Consider the following 23,435-nt stretch of genomic DNA (forward strand, 5'->3'; position numbering starts at 1 on the left):
CATCTACCATGATCGTTCTTTCGCGATTTGATACGAAACGAATGCGTTTGCGGATGTAATCTCTACTTCACTAACGGAAGATATGGCGCTCTACTTTTACCGGCGACATACAATGGTGGCGCCACTGGTCGAACACAGACTATCAACAATACAAGATTTCGATTTTACCAACCGCAGACCCATTCAAGTGATGGATCCCTTCAATTCGATGGCCTATAGTGAAAGTTTACTGTTAGCCGTGTTACGTACTTACGGCTATAACAGGATGTCGAGTGGTAGATTAGAACTTTTCACTTTTGGGTTTGGGTGACACGAACCTCTTAACGATCTCGTGTTGCGATAATGAGATCAATAAGCCTTTTCCTGTGCCTTACAATTCCGGAGCGAAACTGAGGAATGTATTTGTACAAATGGAATTGTTTACATAATGTGATTTGACAGAAGGTATCAATCAAATTCCCAAGGATACTCGTTGCTTTAAAATTACAGCGAGTAATCTGTTTCTGGGAGATTTACGATTTGCGTAACAGTTGATTTTTAACTGAGTGTGAAGATACAGTCAGTCTGTAGAGGAAGAAAAGAAAAGAAATCTTACAAAATTTATGCAAATTTAAAGACAATACAGTACAATACATTGAAAAGAAAACATGAATGAAATTAAGGATAACACAGTACGAGTGGTGTTTATATCCTTGCTGCTGGATCTCCTAGCATTTACGATGATACTGCCACTACTGCCAGCTCTATTGGACCATTATAAAGACATGGAAAAGGGACATGGATTGTACTCCAGTATTTTTAACTACATGAAGAGCATACAAATATTCTTTGATGCACCAGACAAAGTTAGCACTGTTCTTTACGGAGGTTGGTATTTGTATTTGAAAAAATAAAACTCATATTTTTAAAAGTATGATTTTTTAGAATGTTTAAAATAATTTCTAAAATGTTTTATAGGTTTCCTAGGTTCTATGTATTCCTTTTTACAATTCTTAGGATCACCAATCATAGGAGCATTATCAGATATTTATGGACGAAAACCTATGATGTTACTTTGTTTGATGGGCATTTCACTCTCTTACCTCTTATGGGCTTTGTCTACAAATTTTGGTATATTTGTATTAGCTAGATTTGTAGGTGGTATCAATAAAGGAAACATCAGTCTGTCAATGGCTATTATAAGTGATGTTACATCTCCGAAAACCAGAGGAAAAGCAATGGTAAAAAAACAAATAAGCAAATATTTAATGTCTATAGATATTAAAAGGCCTTAGGTCTCAATAGAATGATTAACTTGTAATTTTAAAACCAATATATATTGATAAAATCATGTATAAAATATTATTTCAGATGAGCAGTAAGATCTGCTATGATCATTGTTGGCCTTTTTTCAATTTTAATTATGTTATGCACTTTAAAGTCACACACACACATATATATATATATATATATATAAATTATCTATTATTACATCATGTCACTTTTGAAATGTATATAAAAGTTAGTAATACTTTTGTTACTATACTGCAATTTATCTTTAATCACAAACAAAATGGCTCCTTAATTTAAAACTTGAAATACAAGGCAATTATTATGTTAATAAAGATAAGACAGAGCATAAAATATTCTCTTAAGATTACAAGTTAGCTATTCTGCTAAAACTAAAAAGTCTAAAACTGTGCTCACTTTGGCACTTGTAAGTATTTATTCTTGTTTAATAAATGTTTGTTAAATATTTATAATTAAATATTTATAATATAACGTTTGACAAGGACGAAATGATGTTTACAGCGCTATGAGCGCCAAAGTGAATAAAGCCTAAATCACACAGTGTTTGCTACCAGGAAAAATCGGAAAAACCCGAAATTAGGGAATATCTTTTTTTACTCTTGAAAATCATGATTTTTATGGAATTTTATTGATATTCAGGGAAATTTTTAAAATTTTATTTTAAAGTTTAATTTTATTTTTAAATGTACATGCACTTTTATGTACGTTCTCATATGACAAATTTTTATGTAAAAATTAATAACAATAGAAGATAATAAGTATATGTTTCTAAATTAGCGCGTTGTATATTATATAATCATTTTTCTCTTTTAGAGTACTTGCTTAAATTTAATAATCAAAACTTGAAGTTTTTTCATAAGTGTATGATTAAATAACAATAAAAGGTAATCAACTAAAATAAATTTATTAATAAAAATAGTACAAATGACTCTCATAATTAAAAATAACAATTACAAAGAACTAAGAAAATTAATAAGAACGTAGTGCCATTAGTAAAATACAAATAAATTGTAACAATTTTTCTTTATTATTCAAGTACATATATATAATTAATGAATGTTTTGACTCGTTTTGGCCTCACGATCACCGTTATAGTTAGACAGTTTGTAGCATTCTTGTTCTAGATGAGATCATTAGCAGGTTGCCAAAATTATGATTAAACCTCAGAAAACTATAATATCAAATAATAGTATCAAGACAATCATTTCCGAGAGTTTATACTTGCCACTATAAGGCAATAATTAATGACAATTAAATTAAAAATTCGAAACGTGATTCACCAGTAATGGAACGCGGATGTCACATATTATATCAAATAAGAATTCTTTAAATCAAAAACGACGTTTACGAATAAAATATAATCTTTGTTAAGTTACCATGTTTACTGATTGAAATGTCATGTCAGTGCTATAAAATTAAAAGCATTTATCAAATAGTAAAATAGAGGATAAAACAAAATGTTTACATATAAGAACATTTTTAAAAAATAAAATCAAGTAAATAGACAAACACAGAAATAAATAAATCTTATAATTTATTTAGTGTCGATAGGTAAGCATGATTTAAATACTCTCTGATTGCAAATTGAGATAATTTGTTTGCATATTAATCTGTAACATTTCCGAGATTAACCTTTTTTGCAAGAAATGTTCATTATCAAGAATCTTAACAGTCTCAAAATTGAATTCATGGTTATAATTGATCCTGTACTCTACATTACTGAATCATTGGCAGTCTTCCAGTTTATATGATTTCCATGCTCCGAAAGCTGTCTAGCTGTAGCGCCGATGATGACTCCAAAGTGAATCGATAACGTTCGTTAATTATACACTTGAGTAATAAAGAAAAATTGTCGCAGCTTATTTGCGCTCTACTAACTGCGCTGCACTCTTATTAACCTTTTTTGGTTCTTCGTAATTATTAAAATAAATTCAATTAAAATAAATTTCAAAAATTTATTAAAAATCTTTGATCTTATTTGGAATTTTGAATAATTCCTGAAAATTTTGGAAAATTTCAAAAATTTTTAAATAATATTTGAGTAAATATACCTTAAAATCAATTCTGTGTAGGATTTCTAATTTTGAGTTTGAAATTAAAATGTATCAATGTTCAATGCATACTGCCGTTCTTAATAATTTTTTTTTTCTTAATGCATGACGTATCTTCAGAGACTATTCTGAGATTGTTGAAACTTTTTAACGTGCACTGTTTATCTAAAAATATATTGTTATTAATATTATTAAAATTCTATTCTTAATACATATAACTATAAATAAAAAGTTGTAGTAATACGTATAAAAATGTAATTGTTTTGAAGTATATTTCTAGTATACGTTTATAATTGTAATTATGTATGAATTTATTATAATTTACAATATAACAAAACAGATAATACACACTGTTATTATTTAATCTACCAATATAGTTTTCCACATTATCTGAACGACTATGATAAAAATATCTCATAAATTTTTAACAATCTCAGACTAGTCTTATCTTTAAGATTAAGCGTCATTCGCTACGAGAAAACAACTGTGAAATAAAAAGAACAGCATAAACATTTGCATTTTAAATTCAAGCTTAAAACTGCAAATCCTGCTAGTCTATTTTGTAACTCTTAATGATAATTTCGTTATCGTTATAACGTCAATGCGCAGATATATGGTAAAAAAATATGCAACGGCGTTATACCGATAACGAAACTGTCATTAAGAGTTACAAAATAGGTTTCCTAGACAGCATTGGTATAAATAAACTACACTTATGTGAAATAAATGATTAATTCTAAATCGCATTTTTTCCTCGTTTTTGCAGGCACTTGTGGGGATAGCATTCTCCATCGGTTTTGTTGTGGGACCAATGATAGGAGCGTTTTTTGCGTGGCTTTATAGTGGTAATAAGGAAGGCACGTGGTACGCGATACCAGCTCTATTTGCGCTGTTCCTTGCCTTAAGTGATTTATTTTTTGTCACTTGTTATCTGAAAGAGAGTCTACCATTAAAATACAGAGCGGTCACTTTAGCGAAAGGATTATCCGGGGCAATTTCCTACATCAATCCTATTGATCTCTTCCAATTTAATGGAGTATTGAACTTGAGTCGGCAAGGTATTATTCTAGCTTAGAGAATGGCGAAAGCAACCGTTTTTTGTAATATATTTCACGAGTAATACTGTCGTTATTGTTATCAATTATTTTATAATTAATAAATTTTTATTTGAATTGTAATATTGTTAAATTATAAGCAACATAAAAATGGAAATCTTGTAAACTTTAAGACGACATTGCTTCAAAAGCTAGGGAAAATGCTATTTTGACATGAATTTCTATATAAATTTATATTTATTTTTATGATTTTTTTTCGAAAAATATACAGACTATTTAATTTAAACTTTGTAAATATAATAATACAAATTTTATCTTTAGAAATGTTTGCAATGTTTGCGGGAAAAACATAATGAAAATTGTAATTATAAAAATATCTGCATTGTCTGGCTCCCATAAAATGTAGATACTTAATGGTTAGAAGCAGGAAAATGAATAAGATTATTAATTTACAAATGTTCGGTTATTGTTAAAACTAGGATTATAAAAGACAAATTATTTTTTCAATAATTTTAATGTATGCAAAAATTGCATTTACAAATTTACCACAAGAATTGATCAGTTTTACGTTATAAATAAACTAAAAAAATCAATATAAATTTTAATTTTGCTAGCCCCAACGATAAGTGAATAATAGATTAATAATCCATAAATTATCAATCTGATTCACTTCGTTTCTCTCTCAAATCACTGAGTGTCTAGATTTTATGGGAGCTATAAGACAATTTTTATATTTACTATAATTTTTTTCATTATTTTTACTTGCAAAAATTTCTAATTATATATAAAATATGTATTATTATGTATCTATTAATCTTCGGTGTTTTAAGTAAGGTGTAACACAACCCAGTAAGATTTAAATTCCTATAATTTTTTAATTTCTTTTTATTGTTTTGTTTTAAAAGATTAAAGAGTTTATTCCCTTTTATTATTTTGTTTTATTTTTAACCTTAAGGAACAAGAATTCGTTATAACAGTGAAATTACTATCGTGTTAAATTAGAATATAACGAAGTATAGCATAAGTAGCATGGAGTATAAAATACCCTATGTGATTCGCCATGATTTTTTTCACCTAGTTTGCAAAAGATTAAAATTGAATCCTTCGTAATTTAAAAACAAAACTTCGTTTAAAAATAGCCTTTTTCCTAGCACTCAAAACAATAATGTCTCCTTAACGGTAGATTTTATTTTCAGATCAACAAGATTTGAAGATATTGGGTCGAGCATATTTTATATACCTTTTTATATATAGCGGTTTGGAGTTTACTCTGACGTTTTTGACGCATCATACATTTGGCTTTACCAGTATGCAGCAGGGTTGGATGTTTCTTGGGATCGGACTGATCATGGCAGTTTTACAGGGCGGTTGGGTGCGTCATATACCCCCAAATAAAACAAAAACTATCAGCGAGCTGGTAATCTTTACTTACATTAATTTTGCTACGTATTTCTTCATTATTAGACTTCATTATTAAATATCCCAATTCTTCATTTGATATATTATTATTTTTTGTTATATTATTCTAGGGTTTGTGGTTAATAATTCCTGCATTTATATGTATCGGTGTTGCTACCAGTGTACAGATGTTGTGCATCGGGATTTTTCTTTTTGCAGTTTGTGAGCATTATGTTTATTTATCATTGACATATAAATTAATAAATTCAAATTGATTGAACACAGTACACGTAATAATACATTGCAATAACAATTATTCCATATTATTTGTTACAGCCACCGCGATGGTTGTCACTTGTGTGATGACTCTGGTAACGCGCATTGGGCCCGAGCATCAAAAGGGTGTAATTACTGGAATATTTCGTTCTCTAGGTGCATTGGCTCGCGCTTGCGGACCTATTATCGCCTCTTCAGGTAAATACAAGTGAATAAAACTCGCGAAAATGTTTCTGCTTCACAAATTTCGTTTTTTTTTTTTTTTTTTTTGAGCGTATTTCTATTTTCAGCATTTTGGTGCATTGGAAGTGCTACAACGTATCTAATTGGGGCTCTGCTACTCACGCTACCGCCTCTGATTTTGCACAGCATGCGTACTTTGTAATACTTGGCAGTGCCAGAAACGTTATGCCGTCCTCTGCCTTTCTTAATTTTAAAAATTATACCGTGAACAGTAACTTATATTTTTTTTATATACATATACTGTTTTATAGCAATTTTTAAGAGAAATGATTAAATACTCTATACATTATGTTGGATATCTTGGATATATTTGATATATATATAATATTATGTTTTATATAAATTATATATATATTTATAATTTGTGATATACATATAACAAAACATGTTACAGAACAATATATACATTTATATGTTATACATATGCATATGTATAATCTTATCTACAATTGTAAAACTTTGAAATTACTCTAATGTTTTAATAGATTAAACATTTTGATATTACATATTTTTTAAATCAAAGATATATATACAGTTCTTGCAAAGAAAATTGAAAATGTATTAACAAATATACTTTAAATAAATTATATATACATATTAATAAACTATTAACATGAAAGTAATGTGAATAATATATTTAACCATTTATGTAGGAGAAATCTGGATCTTTCTTGACACAATTAAGCACAGCTTTATTTTTAAATTTTATTACACTAATTTCAGTTTTTATTAAATAATGATTTTAACATTTGAGTTAACAAATATTTAATAATGTAGGTAAAATGTTGATAATGTGAAAAAAATTTTGAATCTTTCTGGGTTCTTGAAAACCAACAATGAAAAAATTTGGATAAAAAAGATTCAGATTGCCTATGAAGTAAGTAAAAATATGATTGTCTATGGTTTTATAATATGTAATATAGTTATTTATTAAGGTTTATTATTAAAGATTATTTTCAAAAATAATGATAAAAATATTTTATTAAAGTGAAATAAAGTTTTAAAAAATAAAATTTAAATGTAGCATTTGTTAGTAATAATTTTATATTATATTTCAAAAAATGTTAATTCCTATAAATCTTAAAATTATGTGAATATTTTTATAGTTTTCCATGAATATTAAAATAATATTACACCAAGAATATTATATAAAGTGGACATGTATAACATTAATATTTCCATGATATTAAAAATATTAAATAATATTCTCAGAATATTCATATTATATAGTAATTAATATTATTTTAATTTTTAATTTCTATAATATTCTGGGAATATTATATGCTCAGAAAATATTTCATTACATTGCATAAACGTAATGTAGATTATTTATATTTTTCGCATAAACGCCTAATCCTGTTTTCTTCACTAGTTTGAAAAAAAATATATGTGATACATCATTATACGAATTATGTACATATTATTATGTTGAAAGTTACATACAATGTATAACTTACCTAACCTAACTCTCAAAAATCCGCCTGTGTTCTTTTTTTTATTAGTTATACTTTCTACACTTTCTTTCTCCGAAGTCTAAAGGCCAAACTGGACAGGATTTGCATAATAACATAAACATATCTTATGGAGAAATCGAATGGGTAAATCGTGACTTGTTGATAGACGGTACTTCGTCAGATCTCTCAATTTAAATAGTTTATACACAATTATTATTTACAATTTACATTACAATGTGTGCGCGCGCGCGCACGCTGCCATCTCGTTTATTTCAGCGCGCCCACGGACGAGCGTGCGAAGAAAAACGGCGAGCGTGAAGGAAAAACAGACCCGTCGGTGCGGTTTATCGATAAATCACGGCGCGCGCGATTACCGCACGCAACGCGCAGCGCGCTGGCGCGCAGGCCCGGCGGCGGTCACGTGACCAGTCCCACTCCCACGTTCGCCCCCACCGTCGGCCGCCGGCGCCGTTTACGGACACGAATTCCGAGAATTTCCACCCGTGTCGGTTCATTCCGTCGTCATCCGCGTCGACCGACGGTGCCCGACGGCCTGTGATGTACGCGGCCGAGAGGACAGCCGAGGGAGCGGATTGGAGCGGAAGCGACGGTAGGAGGACGTCTTCGGGGTGTAACTTTCGGGAGAAGGGACAGGCAGGCAGGTCCCGAACGGGCGTTATTGATGGTAGCGTGGGTGTGAGTCCTATTACACGCAGTAATTACCTCTTTCCGCGATTATTGCGCGGCCAGTGCGGATTATAGCTGTCGCGTCGCGCGCGTCAGCGATACGTTCAAGGTCGCCGGCGCGAAACAACAACGAAAAAGCGAGTGGAGCTGCTGTAGCGGCGGCGGCGGCGGCGACGACGACGACGACGGCGGCAGCGGCGACGGCGACGGCGACGGCGACGAATACGGCCTACGCCGTGTGTACTGCGTCGTAAAACGTCCGTTTCCAAAAAACGAGGGAGTAGTAGGGGCAAGCATCAGGTGAGTAGTAGTTGGTCTCCTCGAATTCCGGAGCGGTCTTCACTCGCTCCTTTGCCCGCTCTGCCCTATCCGCTCCGCTCCGCTCCGTCCCCTTCCTTCCTCTCTTCATCTCCTCCCCGCCCCACTTTCCCCTCCCTCGTTCTTATCTATTTGCGCGTTACGTCGCGCGATACGCGCTTTTTCCCCTTCCCGATGCGCGCGATAGATGAGCTTTTCGTCGCGAGGCTTTTCCACGAATTTTCAACTTTCCTCCCTCTTGCCCGCTCTTGCATGGGGGCGGAAACTCGCGTTTCCGCGCGATTCTCGCCCTGCGCGCGCGGCGTTCTCCGTCTTTCGAAGTTTCAACGCGCGACGACGTGTTCTTTCCGCGGCGAACTCGCTCGCGCGGTCGCGACCGCTCGTGATAAATTGTTGCCGACGATAAAAATAGATTGGCGGGTCGCGCCTTTTTTTTTTACGTGACTTATTGGATGCAATTTTATCACAATCCGCCGAACTCGGAGAGCTCGGAGCTTGGAGAACGATTACGTTTCTCGGGATATTTTTCGAAGCCTACAAACCATACGATTGCATGCTTGTTATATAGCTTGGTATCTCTGAGATATCTTCGAGCGAACTTTAGCAGCGAGTCATAGTCCCTCCAATGATCTGAGTAATCGGATTACATAATGTTTGCGTATCACACGGTTTATTTGAACGCCGGGAAACTGTCCATGCGGCCGCAACGCGAAAAGATGATTTTGCAACACCTATTTCTAATGTTATTCTTTTGGCGGTGCAATTCGCCAAAGTTGTAAGGGCCGTTCTTTTGAGCCTCTTGCACAGTTCATCGTCTTTTCTTTTTTTCCATCCAACATAAAAAGGAAAAGAGAGAAGATGACCTGCTCCAGCAGCTCAGCTGAAAATGACAGGCTTGATGGATTTATTTCCCATTACTGTCCCAGCAGGCTTTGAAATCCCTAGTTTTTTTAAAAGCACAATGTTTTTTTTTTTTTTTTTTTTTTTGTTGAAAGGGGCGGTTAATTTTTGCAATCCGCTAATGATTAACAAAAATCCGCTATTTTATAATTCCATGAATTAATTTCAATTTAATTAATTTAATTAAATTTATTAATAGACGAACATAAATCTATAATATAAGGGGCATTCCAAATTGACTAGCGTTTGGATGAAACTATAACTTGGAATAGAAAAAGCCACGAAGCTTATAAAAGTTTACCATTGTTGCGATCTAATAAAGATATATATATATATTGCGATCTAATAAAGATATATATATATATTAATCGACACTAAAATACAAAATACAATAATTTTAATTCAATTCCATTGTCCTCTTTTTAGTATTCTTTTTTTTTACCAATCTTGTCGTGTACTTCTTTATTTATAAAATTTATAATATAAATATATATAATTTTCTGTTTTATTAAAAATATATTAAATTCTACTTATTTATATTAATTGATATTAAATATTTAATTATATCATTATTAAATTTTTATTGAATTTTTGGCTGAATTTTTGTAAATGGGGTTATTAAATACATTTATTTAACTCAGAGGGTTTTATTGGATTGAGCCCACCTCATCGAACCTTATGCTCCTGTGAATACTTCTTAGAATTTTCATATAATTTTTTCAGAATTTCTTTAAATTATAATTTTACAACTTTTTTAGATTTTTGATACAAGTTAAGTTATACATTTCAGAAATGTTGAGAAAGCCTAAAAGTTCTTCCAAAATTCCCAAGATTCTTAAAATTTATTATTCTGTTTCTGATAAAAAATTTCTGCTAAAAAGTCTTATAAAATTTTAAAAACTTTAAAAATATTTTTTAAAAATTATGGAGTGTGACAAGTCTTGGAAATCAAAATATATTTCAGAATTCACATATAAGAAAAATTTTCAAGAAAGATTAGATCAAGTAGATTCTCAGTATTTCTGAAAAATGTTCTAACTCGTATAGATTCTGAAAATAATATTCAGCAGGGACAACTCGCCGAGATGTAGAGTTTGTTTTTTTATTGCTACACTGGACTGGATTGATCACCGTGATTACGTAACTTTTTGCCTAGGGCAGAAACGTGTAAAGTAAAAATTTTCATCATTGGAATTAACGAAGAAATTGTTCTTCACTTTTGTATTTTCGCTCTAAAAAAATGTTATAAGTTTTATATAATACATGATAAATACGCTAAACTGCACTAGAATTCCCATTCTCGTTTTCGCTATGTACACTAGATCAACTATTAAAAAAAAAAAAAAAAAACAATTGAACGTTTGCAGAATTTTCTATTTTATATGTTAGAGTGACTTCGATCCAACTCTGATTAATTTAACTAGCAGAATTGCCTACGCCAAATTTCACCTGTTATCATTCCTGATTAAAATATCTTTTGTATCAACAAAAAGTTAATCAGAGATAAGTTGAGTATTAAACCGATATGTGAATAACACAAGAAATAAGAAGATATGCTATTTTTCAATCAAAACGAGTCTTTGTGCTTAATAATATTTTTATATCAATTTTTAAATATATTTTTTAAGTCTATAAACTGCGTGTCGAAATGATCATCCGAAACGCCATCATAAATTGAAGTTAGAAATAATATCTTAAATTAATTTTGATGAGATTTTGAAAAAAATTTAAATTTGATTAAAAGAATTAGTCGATGATTGATAGAAATAGACATTACTCATCAAGAATTTTATTAACAATGAATTAAAAATTTTTCCTGACACATGAGAAGACAGATTAGATTAGCGACGATGAATCGTATAATTGGAATTTCTGCTGTAAGCGATTCTGCCACGTTGAAGTAAAATGTTCAATTAAATTAATCCAAGTTTATTCGAAGCCACCCTTAAGACTGATCGACCTTCCTGGATAGAATATCTGATTATTGTAATGTAATGTATATTTTCTTCTTTGCATCAGGGAGATTATAATTATCTCACAAAATGGCGCTGTGGCTGAAAGCACAGCAGCTGTCGCAGGATTCGTTGCAAAAGGTGCGCAACATATATGGAGAACACTTCCCGATTGAAGTTAGACACTTCATGTCATCATGGTTGGAAGAAAAACTGTGGTAAAAGCATAATATATGAACTCTATGAGGAAACACTTTCTCATAGTCATTTCATTTTATTATTATTTTTTATGATTAAAGCTGCGTTCTCTTTGATAATTTTTTACAGAACTTTAAGCATTATTTTATCTTGGTTGTTTATCAAATATTTAACGAAGACAAATAATGAACAAGCATTGTAAACGCCAAAGCAAATGCAGCCTAATTTCTTGTTTATACGTGCATGTATACTCACTACCGTCAGAAAGTTTACCACTAAAGATCTATATGTTACTATTTTTTTAGAGGAGAGATAATTAATATTCTTTAAAACAATCTAGTTTTGATTCAATATCTATACTTATGATTGCACTCTTTGACCCACGCTGACTCTCATTAGCCTATTTTCCATTCATTAATTGCATTTAAATCTAGTTTTGTTCATTAGATTTTGTGTTGATTGTTGATAATAATATTTAATATCATATTAATGCCCTACTATAATAGCAGATCACTAATGATTTCGTAGTAATTACTAAAATTCATCATCTAATAACAGAGATAATATGAATAGTCATAATGCCTATACAGCTTATAATATCATCTTCTACGGATAAATAAGAAATTTTTGATCGCCAAAAATTGACTATGAAAACTGTTCTAAACTATTTATAAATCTCAAACTCAACCGTGATCTTAATTTTTTTCTCTCTTGAAATTCTCTGTTTTAAATTTATTTTTTTAATAAATTAAAATTATGTAATTTGAGGATATTATTATTTTATTATTAATATTTTAGGAACAACGTTGATATGGAAAACCCACAGTTTGAACACTATGTAAACAACTTTGTTGGATCCCTGATACTCGAGTTAGAATCAAAAGCAAACACTCTTACCACGGAAGACATGTTTGTAACAAAGATGAAATTGATAGAGGCTGCTACTATGTTCAGAGTAAGTTATATTTGTGTTTTATCGTCTTATACATATTTATTTTATAATTTAACTGAATTAGAAAAATGTCTACTCATGTGATATAACACCTGACTTCTTGTTGGCCTTAAGTATACTTATATTGCTTTGCATAATATTGAATTTATTAACTCTTACTTACTTTAAATGTTACTGATAATTTTTATTCTTCTGTTATTATAGCAAAGATACAGTGAAAATCCAATGATATTGTACAAAATAATTAGACATTGTTTGACTACGGAAATGAAATTGGTAGCAGAAGCTGAACATTTGGGAGGTTTAATAACCAATGACAGGGTCACTAGTTTGATGATAGGCGACACGGTCACGGAAATAGCTCATCAGGTCGATATATTGCGGCGAAAGACATATGAAACTGGGGAGGATTTACGAAAGATAGAACAGGAACAAGAGTCTTTTGCTCTTAGCTATCACGAGTGTACAAAACTAAATGCCCATTTGCAACATATTGCTATGCAAGTACAGAATCAGCAAAATATGGAGTTAGAAAAGAAAATTAGAAGGTAAAAATGATCATTTGCAATGTATAAGATGTAATATATATTACAATTTCTGTTAATTTATAAAATATAAGATAAATGATTTTTTTTATTTAGACAAAAAGAACAACAGGATCTGCAACTGAGTCAAAAAGTGAATGGTGTGGTTCGTTTGCGCTTGATGCTCATGGAGAAATTGGATGACATTATCAAAAAGTTGAATATTTTACAATCAAGAATTCTCGATGACGAACTCATAAGGTAAAAAATGTCGATATATATTTAAAAACATAGATTTTTTTTTATCAAATCATTAATAATTTTAATATCTTGTTTAGGTGGAAGAGAGATCAGCAATTGGCTGGCAATGGTGCAAATTTCGCATCCAATAATTTAGACTCTATTCAGGAGTGGTGCGAGAGTCTTGCTGAGCTAATCTGGCAAACTCGGCAACAGATTAAGGAAGCGGAACGTTTAAAACAAAAATTCCAATGTGAACCACCGGGCATCCGAGATACTCTTCCGAGTTTGAACACTCAAATTACACAGTTTCTCAGTTCACTTGTTACAAGTACCTTTATCATTGAGAAACAGCCGCCGCAAGTTATGAAGACCAACACTCGTTTTACAAGCACGGTGCGCCTTCTCGTAGGGGGTAAATTGAATGTTCACATGACGCCGCCTCAAGTAAAAGTGAGCATAATTAGCGAAACACAGGCAAACGCTTTATTGAAAAGTGAGAAAATGGCAAAATGCGGCGATGTTAGCGGCGAGATTTTGAATAATACAGGAACAATGGAGTATCATCAGGTGCGCGAGATTTTTGGGATTTATTTTATAAATGTTTTGAGAAATCTTAGATTAAGCTCTTAATCTCAATTCAAAATACCAACATAATTGCTTACGTAATACAATTTTACAGGCGACAAGGCAACTCTCAGTGAGTTTTCGTAATATGCAGCTGAAAAAAATTAAACGCACAGAGAAGAAGGGTACAGAGTCCGTGATGGATGAGAAATTTTCGTTACTATTTCAATCGCAGTTTTGCGTCGGCGGAGGCGAATTAGTATTTCAAGTTTGGACTTTGAGTCTGCCCGTGGTCGTGATAGTACACGGTAACCAAGAGCCACATGCATGGGCCACCGTCACTTGGGATAACGCGTTTGCTGAACCAGGTAGACAACCGTTCCAAGTACCGGAGAAGGTGCCATGGGCGCAAGTAGCTGAGGCATTGAACATGAAATTCCGTTCGGCGACCGGTCACGCTCTAACCGAAGACAATCTTCGATTTCTTGCGGAGAAGGCATTTCGAAGCAATGGCAATTCAGTCGGTCAGGATTACTCGAATATGTTATTGAGTTGGGCGCAGTTTTGTAAAGAACCACTACCTGAAAGAAACTTTACCTTTTGGGAATGGTTTTATGCCGTTATGAAATTGACCAGGGAACATCTGAGGGGTCCGTGGATCGACCGATACATTCTCGGATTCCTCCGAAAAAAACAAGCGGAAGAGATGTTGGCGAATTGCGCGGTTGGCACGTTTTTGATGCGTTATTCTGATTCAGAACTCGGTGGTATTACTATCGCTTGGGTTGGAGGTAAAGTTTCAAAACAAAAACACTATTTGATACATTGAGATAAATTTTACGTAAGAGAATAGAAGTTATAATTGGTATCTTAATGTTTAGATCAAGCGACATCAGATCATGTGTTTATGCTGCAACCGTTTACTAGCAAAGACTTTGCTATTCGAAGCTTGGCTGATCGTCTTGCCGATATGCAACATCTGCAGTATCTCTATCCAGATATTAGCAAAGATACTGCCTTCGGCAAATATTACACTCCATTCACTGGTAAACGTACTTTGTAGTGAATTGATTTTATTGTTTATGACGAATTAATAAATAATTAATTTCCACAGATAACCAAACTCAAACGTCAAATGGATATGTCAAGCCATATTTAGTAACGCATGTGCCAGGATGGGGTGCTCTGCCCAGTATCGGTGGTCAAACGCCGTCGCATTCGTCCGTAACAGGTGTAAACAACAACGGTCAAAGTGGCCCGGGTGGAAGTTACCCTGCTACACCACAGACTGTATTTCCACCACATAGTCCGCCAGATCCATCCACGCGGGATACGCCATCCGTAGCATCAAGGTCAGTCTCTTGGATGTAATATCGGATGAATAATTTTTACCTCTGATATTTCTTCTAAATCAATTATCAAGTATCGAGATGCCTTTACATTTGGTACTTTGTTATCCTTGAAACAAAAAGAAACGAATCTCAGGTGCACGATGTCCAATGAATTAAGTAAAAAATATGTAATATATTTTTTCGATTAATAACACAATTAAAAAAATAATTTTTCTTTGTCTACTTTAAAATTTAATTCTTTTTTACATTCCTTTTTTATTGTTTTACGAGATATTATTTTCGTAATCGGTTGTAGCACAATTTACCGGACATCTGTATATCAATGTCGAACATATCACCTGCATTTTATGAACACAATAATTTTAAGATAAACATTTTAAATTTTTCGATTACTACCACAGGAATATAATATTATATAAAATTAGTTATCCTATCGTTAACAGAGAAATCTGAATCTGTTTTTGTTGATGGGACAGATTTTATTTCTCTTTATTTTATATCCTAGTATGAATTTTTGTGAATGCAAATGAAACTTTGTAACACAATACCAAAGTACCATATTACATCCCTCCGGCTTAAAAAAAAATGAAAATCGAAGACAATAATTTATGTGAGCTTATTGCAAATGAGAACAAGTATTACACATTCCTTGCACTTAACTCACATTTAACATACATCTAGATTTTCTATTTTTTTTTGCAAAGACGGTCAGTATTTTTTCTGTTTTTTTTTTTATAAGCCTCTTTTGACAGTTCTATAGAAAAATGTAATGATAACTGCGCGATTGTACTTTTTGTAAACGTTTTTACGAAATATTGTACGCGTTTAATGTTATAAGATAGATGAGTGAAGAGAAGAAAAGTGAAGGCCGTAATGTATGATAAGGCACGCGATGTTCAACGAATTTTGTAATGACTGATACTATGTGTTGGACGATATTGGGTTATTCGGTTATATTGTTGTCTGGAACAAAGGAATTGTGACGTGAATGCAGATAAATAATCGTTATCTGTTAAAACGTTCAAAAAATATATTTATAAATCTATTATTAGTGACGCCATAAAGTAACAATCATGTTAAATCATCATTTAATATTAACGTTTTTTTAAAATGTTTTTTGATTACTTTTATATTCTCCTACGTATATTTATTATGTGTATCCCAGTATTTCTGTCCAATGATAAGGCTTTATTCATACTATAAATACAGTAAAAGGGCCAGTTGTTTATATTAGATTATGTTTAAATCTTGGTATAATTCATTTTCACAATAATGAAAAAATTATATTTTGTTACAAATATACTATTTCTCAATCTTGTCGATAATGTAAATACCTATACGGTTTTTCAAAATATTCAAGGCAGTAATTATATTTGGTAATTATATTTAAATTATTCAAAGTATTTATATTAAAAACTAATATCATTGTTACAACAAACATGTTTTTCAATTTTAATATACAGGGTGTTTATTAATAAAAAAATACCAATTCTGCTTCTAAAAAAAGCAATTACTCTTTCTTTTTTCTTTCTGTAACACGTATATTTTTAACAAAGAGTGTTTTCTTGATAATTACCTCAAAATATATTTATCACAAATTTTAGAAATATTCATTATTATACTCATTTGAAGAATATTATAAAATTGTATTTAAAAGAAAATTAGAATAATAAACAAACTAAATTTTTATTTTAACTTATTATTCTTGATTGAAGTATTAAATTACTAGGATTCAGAATATGGATATTTTGAATAAATTTGATGTTTATGAAGAACTTATTATAAATTGTGGATATATAAACTATTTGAAATAAGCAATATTTATTTATAATTCATATATATTTATGTATATACGATTACGTATATTTGTTTCCATTTGTACATAGAAGTTTGTTTTAAGTAAATATTGAGTATATTTTAAGATTATTATGTTAAGAAAATATGTAATGTAACTGTTATTTAAAAAAAAAAATTGAAAATTGAGTAATTGCTTTTTTAGCATGAGAATGAAATTTTTGTGCGTATCGGAAAAACCAGTAAAAGCTCGAATTTTCAAAAAATTCCTTTTTTTATCCTTGAAAATCATGGAATTTTATTGATACTAAAGGAAATTTTTGTAATTTTACTTTTACATTTAAGTTCTATCTTTTCTATAAGGAAATTGTTGTTTTTTTTATTATTTATTAATAATGCAAAACCAATTAGCGATAAATATGGCACATACATTTTCGTGTCATTAATTTAAAAAACATGTGCATAAAAGCGTTCAGTATTTAATCGTCTTTCAAATTCTGTATTTTCGGTGAGCTAGGTCCGCGTATTAAAGCTATTAAAGCATTGTATGCTGTATTTAAGTCATGTCATTTTTTTTTTAATACGTTCTCAATATTTAAAACTTAAGTGACTTTTATTATGATTTTATGATTAATAAAACATTGAAAGATATAATAAAACAAATTTATTTTAATATGTGTGTGCTCTTGCATAAAGAAATTCTTTAATCTTATTTAAAATATTGAATAAAATTTCTGAAAAATTCGGAAATTCTCGAGAAAATTTTTCTTTGCAAAATTTGAGTAAATATCTTGTATAAACTTTCTTTAAAACAGATTGAGATTTTAAAATTGCAACAAATAATATTTAAAATTAAAATATAACTTATTTATATGTATATTTACTATATATATATTTTTTTCTGTTAATTAATAAATAATGTAGTAATATATACAATTTATGTATGTATGTGTGTGTATATATATATATATATATATATATATATATATATATATATACAGCGTGCGAGAAAAGTTCCGGGACGGCGAAATATCTCGAAAACTAAGCATTTTAGGAAAAAGTGTTTCAGACAAAAGTTGTAGGGTTTAAAAAGATCTATTTACTGATCTTATCAGTTTGACCTTGGATGGCGTCGCCAAGGTCAGATCGAAATTACATTAACTTTTTTAAATGGAACACCTAACTTTTTATTGCATATTCTTGTAGCTTATCTCGAGACCTTTCCAAAACATTACAAGAAAGTTTATTTTCGTTGAGTACTTTCCGAGTTGTGAGGCTTGAAAGCTACAGTGTACTGTAGTGTGGGTCCAGCCAGTTAAGGCAAGAGTGGCGTGTGGGTCCGGCCAGTTAAGGCAAGTGTGGCGTGTGTCCGGCCAGTTAAGGCAAGTGTGGCGTGTGTCCGGCCAGTTAAGGCAAGAGTGGCTGGACCCACACTACAGTACACTGTAGCTTTCAAGCCTCACAACTCGGAAAGTACTCAACGAAAATAAACTTTCTTGTAATGTTTTGGAAAGGTCTCGAGATAAGCTACAAGAATATGCAATAAAAAGTTAGGTGTTCCATTTAAAAAAGTTAATGTAATTTCGATCTGACCTTGGCGACGCCATCCAAGGTCAAACTGATAAGATCAGTAAATAGATCTTTTTAAACCCTACAACTTTTGTCTGAAACACTTTTTCCTAAAATGCTTAGTTTTCGAGATATTTCGCCGTCCCGGAACTTTTCTCGCACCCTGTATATATATATATTGTATATATTACTACATTATTTATTAATTAACAGAAATTTCCAAGTAATGTCACTTGTGGAGATGAAATGAAGGCAATTTTATGGCAACAAAGCAACTCATGACCTGTAGTGTGAATAAAGCCTAATTAGCTATCCATAAACTTAGTATTAAAGGGCATTGCTACTGTGCATTAACTTATCAATAATGCAATATTAGTATTTTGAGGAAAATTTCTAAGTAAATTACTATAATCTTATGAAGTGCCTTTTCGCACATTAAATTCAATTTTATATATTATTAAATTTATATATTATTTAGTTTATGCATTAAGTTGTATAATTCGAATTATAAAAATGCGATCTCTGTTTTTCTATTCTAATTTTTAGTATTGTTTATTTTTGATACACACACACACATACACGCACACACATATACAACATACATTTATAATCATAAATTTTTATAACAAAAAAAACGAATTTAAAATTTATCAATAAATTTAATGAAGATAAATAGATACTTTTTCAGCAGATTTAATTTGTTTTTATTATGAAATAATTCTATTTCGACTATTTGTACAATCATATTTCAATTGTGGACCATTAAGAAATATCAATTAGAAATTAGGATAAAATTACTTTTTCAACTGCCAAATATTTTTCTATGATTCATTTTTCTAATGCAACGGCTTATCCATGGCTTTAATATGTAGCTTTTATATTATTATATAGTTTTTGCATATTATACTGTAGCTTGTAATGTTGCGTACGTAGCGTAAACATTCGCGTGTTAAAAAGACAGCATGTTTAGCTGAACAGGTGCGCAGATATGCTACTCATATAAGATAGCTGTGTCTGTAAAAGTAAAAAAAGGCAAAGGCCTGGAGCAAGCCGGTACAACCACAACCGAATGTTCGATACTATCCTGCAAAATGCAGCTCCAATCACTCGCAGCTGGCAATTGTGTAACATTATTGCTCGCGGATTCATTAAAACAGTATTGTTGTTTTGTTGCTCTCGTGCGCCGCAAGCCGCATTTAATTGAGAGGCAAATAACGGGATAAAAATCATTCACAATTCCTATTTTGCTTTTCTCGGAGGAGACAAGTGACCGATACGTAAAGCTTGATTCTGGGGGTGGGATTTTTGTGGTTGTCACTCGTACTCTTTTCGCCGTGTTGTACCGGCTATCCCGGCTGTAATCGGTCATTTTCGAAAAAGTAGCGATACGTATTACCCAGACTAAAAAAAAAAAAAAAAAAAACTAGAGAGAAAGAGAAGATACGGAGAGAAGAGACAGGGACAGATTTAAACCTACGATAATTTGATTATCGAGGATTGCCAGTGATTGGGGTTGTGTTTTGATCTGTGGTAGCTACGCTCCGGGTCTCGGCCAGTCAGGCGTTGGACAGCCAGGTTCGGACATGGACTACATGGAGATGATGGCTAACAACGAATTACCGTCAATCGACGAAAATCTGAACTTTGATCAACTGAACAACTTCGGCTTCGACTTCATGCAGTACAACCAATCTAACAAGCTGCAATAGGAGGTATGCCTACGAGATGCACCGTCGTCCTCGAGACACGACGGCACATCCGTGATAACTACCGTTGCAGGTCTAATGCCCGATTTTTCTTCGATCTCTACTTATCAGTCACGCCGAAGCGCACCGTAGCCAACAGAAATGTATCGCGAATTGTTAACAGGGGAGGGATACTAATGTATCCTATAATGATACAATTATTTTTCTTTTTCTCTCTCCTCTTATGACAATCGTACATAGCCAGTGTTGTGTAATGTATTACAAATTGGCTTTCTTATACCTTAGAAGATTATAGAAAGATAAAGTTGTTATCACTTTTACCTAATATGGTATATATGTAATATATCTCTGTTGATCTTTTCCTCTTATACTCTAGTTGCACTGACTGAGCAATACGTTCGAGAGCTCTTGCATGAATCATGTTAATATTGCATTTTGCAACTGGTTATTAAATAAATGTGAAGATATCCGTATCTATTTAATGAATTGACTTGTCATTACGACAAAAATTGTGATGTTTTTTTTGTTACTTTTTGAAATAAAAAGGAAAATTCTTTAGATTCAGTAATTCCATAAATTTCAAATTTATATTTATCAATTCTTCTAGTGAGCAACCAAAAACTTTTTTTTTTTCATATTTGTTTCCGTTAACAATTTCATTAATTTTATCGAGTCTTTTCGTTAAAACTTTTCGTATATATCTTTTTTTTTGTAACATTCACATCAATATAATTTAAGTTCTTACACGATGTAAAAGAGACTTAGTACAAAGATTTATATATTATTGTCTATAACATATGAAGTGCTAAGAGAGGATATGTAATTATAGAACATGTCGCTTGTGAATAGCAGTGTTAAGCTACTATATATCTATAATATCTATATTACATATATAGATTGTATTACATATAGAGATTGATATAAGAATTATTTTTGTTAAACATTTAGATCGTTTTATAGAGAACATTTTAATGAAATACTATAAATCATGTTATTTTTTTGTTCTCTTTTTTTTATAATAATAATTTGTGTATAGAGTTACGCATGATTATGAATTGGTTTTAAATCCTTATTATAAAGATTATGAAAAGAAAAGCAAAAATCCTTATATATCGCTTGTCTAATTAAAATATGTAGGATTATTAGATAGAGCTTCATTAAAAATTTTTAGAGCGTATATTCATACGAACAATGCATAGACCATCATTTTCACGATCACCTAGTCAAATTGCCATTATATGTATTTTGGATTTTGGAAAGAGTAGCCATGAAAAGCAAAAAATCGTTAAAATTTTTGGTTTCGTTGCATTTTGTTCAATTACGCAGAAAGTGACGTTGAAAGGAATTAATATAGCATGTGTTATGTAGATTTAAAAATGCATTGTGTGATGTAACCTAAAGTAAGTGCCTTGCGCATTTTTAAACTTTACGTTTTGCAATATCTCGACAAATTCTGTAAAGATCTCGTCGATTTAAATTGTTTTAACTGTTTTTTTTATCAAGTTTTTTATTTCAGTGATAAGTTCATAAGTTTCTTGGATCTACGTATAATATCTTATTAAGAGCTAAGTTAAAGGCCTTGGAAAATAATTTAGTATGTCCTTGCAAAGATTTTGTAGATTGAAATCTTAACATCGACTTTTAGATTTATTTTTAGAGTTAAGGAATATTTTTAGAGGTATAAGACAGAGAGAAGGGAGAAAGTAAGGAGATTAATTTTCATAGAGTTTACATAAAATCTCCTTACTTTTTTTAACTTTAACTATAATAACTTTAAGTTATTATAGACAATTACTACGGTGCCCTATTCCCTCCCCTGTATATTTTACGATATAACGTGACACATATGTTTAGATAAACGCGGAATAAAGTACATTGTAGAACCATATAATAGTTGTTTTCTTCTTTATACTTCAACGGATATTTATTCCAATATCGAGACAAACTACTGTGGCTTTGCACTGAAAAAAAAATGGTTTAATTAATCCGAAATACGGATAACAATCTGATATAATTTGGTTTAATATGAACGAGTCAAAATTTTCATTAAAATGAGATTTAGATACCAGACACATTTGATTATTCGTAATCTGATCAAGGATTAAAATAACCGGTTTGATTGCATATGTATTTTAATTACACTATTAATTGGAAAATTGATAGGTATAACCGGCATGTTTGTTCGAAACAAATCAAATTAAAATTCTTGTAGGAATTATCAGATTCGTAAATTATTTTTTGTACAGAACTGAAAATTGTATTGTAAAGATATATACTAGGCATCATTTTTGCCTTCCCACTTAAGTTATAATAATTACTTTCGATATTCGTTACAGGATATGTTACATACACTATAGAAAACCCAGAACGCAACAATTTCAAAAAAGAATTGTATACATCTGTTATTTTTACTTTCGTCTTCGAGCCTAATTTCGAAGATTCATAAAAGAAATTATTTTATTAGAATATCAGTGAAAAAATTAATTTTTAAACATAATTTTATTCTGTATTGTCTGTGGTTTTCTTACGAGAAGTAGAATGCTGTCGCATCCATCTGATAGCGATGCGTACCACAAGTTTTATAGATCTAACCAGAAAGTGTTAACCAAATCTTTTTATCTAAATCTAAATGATTTGGTTGCATATGAAAATATTTGATTGTAATAACCAGAAATTCTATTTATTTTTATCAAAATTTGTCTAATACCTTGTAACCTAACTTAACCTTTCTAGGTTGTTTTACACTACTTTTTTGGACACAAGAGTGTTTTTAAGTTCTAAAAAAATCTGAAAAAATTCTGATACTTTTCCAACATTCCAGAATACGATTTCACAATTGTTTAATTTGAAATGCTTTTTTCGTACATATATGTCTGAATTTGAGGCAGAATCGGCAAAATTCGTTGTTT

The 23,435-nt window shown here is 31.2% G+C and overlaps 2 protein-coding genes across 3 annotated transcripts; both read left to right on the forward strand.

Moving 5' to 3' along the window:
- Positions 1–229: 229 nt before the first annotated feature.
- LOC105193816 (major facilitator superfamily domain-containing protein 10) lies at positions 230–6,830 on the forward strand. 2 transcript variants are annotated; one of them, XM_026135209.2, is made up of 7 exons: positions 230–867; positions 997–1,220; positions 4,108–4,399; positions 5,593–5,813; positions 5,926–6,016; positions 6,131–6,268; positions 6,361–6,830. In XM_026135209.2, exons 1-7 carry the CDS (start codon positions 648–650, stop codon positions 6,453–6,455), a joined length of 1,281 nt encoding a protein of 426 aa, XP_025990994.1. In that variant the 5' UTR covers positions 230–647; the 3' UTR covers positions 6,456–6,830. The 2 variants fall into 2 exon arrangements, with proteins under 2 accessions (XP_025990994.1, XP_011156722.1); XM_011158420.3 differs by having other exon boundaries at positions 233–867; positions 958–1,220.
- Positions 6,831–8,257: 1,427 nt separating this feature from the next.
- LOC105193817 (signal transducer and activator of transcription 5B) lies at positions 8,258–22,419 on the forward strand. The gene is made up of 10 exons (XM_011158421.3): positions 8,258–8,754; positions 11,692–11,842; positions 12,621–12,777; positions 12,979–13,322; positions 13,416–13,559; positions 13,637–14,108; positions 14,221–14,896; positions 14,987–15,151; positions 15,220–15,457; positions 20,355–22,419. Exons 2-10 carry the CDS (start codon positions 11,715–11,717, stop codon positions 20,527–20,529), a joined length of 2,499 nt encoding a protein of 832 aa, XP_011156723.1. The 5' UTR covers positions 8,258–8,754; positions 11,692–11,714; the 3' UTR covers positions 20,530–22,419.
- The last annotated feature ends 1,016 nt before the right edge of the window (positions 22,420–23,435 follow it).

Source organism: Solenopsis invicta, chromosome 16, assembly GCF_016802725.1.
Source record: "Solenopsis invicta isolate M01_SB chromosome 16, UNIL_Sinv_3.0, whole genome shotgun sequence".
Lineage (NCBI taxonomy): Eukaryota > Metazoa > Arthropoda > Insecta > Hymenoptera > Formicidae > Solenopsis > Solenopsis invicta.

Excerpts from the sequence above, each read along its gene's own strand:
- LOC105193816 (XM_011158420.3), top strand. The coding sequence starts at position 648 with ATGAATGAAATTAAGGATAACACAGTACGAGTGGTGTTTATATCCTTG. Across the intron at positions 6,017-6,130 it reads GATTTTTCTTTTTGCAGTTT|CCACCGCGATGGTTGTCACT; the intron begins GTGAGCATTATG and ends TATTTGTTACAG. Across the intron at positions 6,269-6,360 it reads ACCTATTATCGCCTCTTCAG|CATTTTGGTGCATTGGAAGT; the intron begins GTAAATACAAGT and ends TTCTATTTTCAG.
- LOC105193817 (XM_011158421.3), top strand. The coding sequence starts at position 11,715 with ATGGCGCTGTGGCTGAAAGCACAGCAGCTGTCGCAGGATTCGTTGCAA. Across the intron at positions 13,323-13,415 it reads TTAGAAAAGAAAATTAGAAG|ACAAAAAGAACAACAGGATC; the intron begins GTAAAAATGATC and ends TTTTTTATTTAG. Across the intron at positions 14,109-14,220 it reads GAACAATGGAGTATCATCAG|GCGACAAGGCAACTCTCAGT; the intron begins GTGCGCGAGATT and ends ACAATTTTACAG.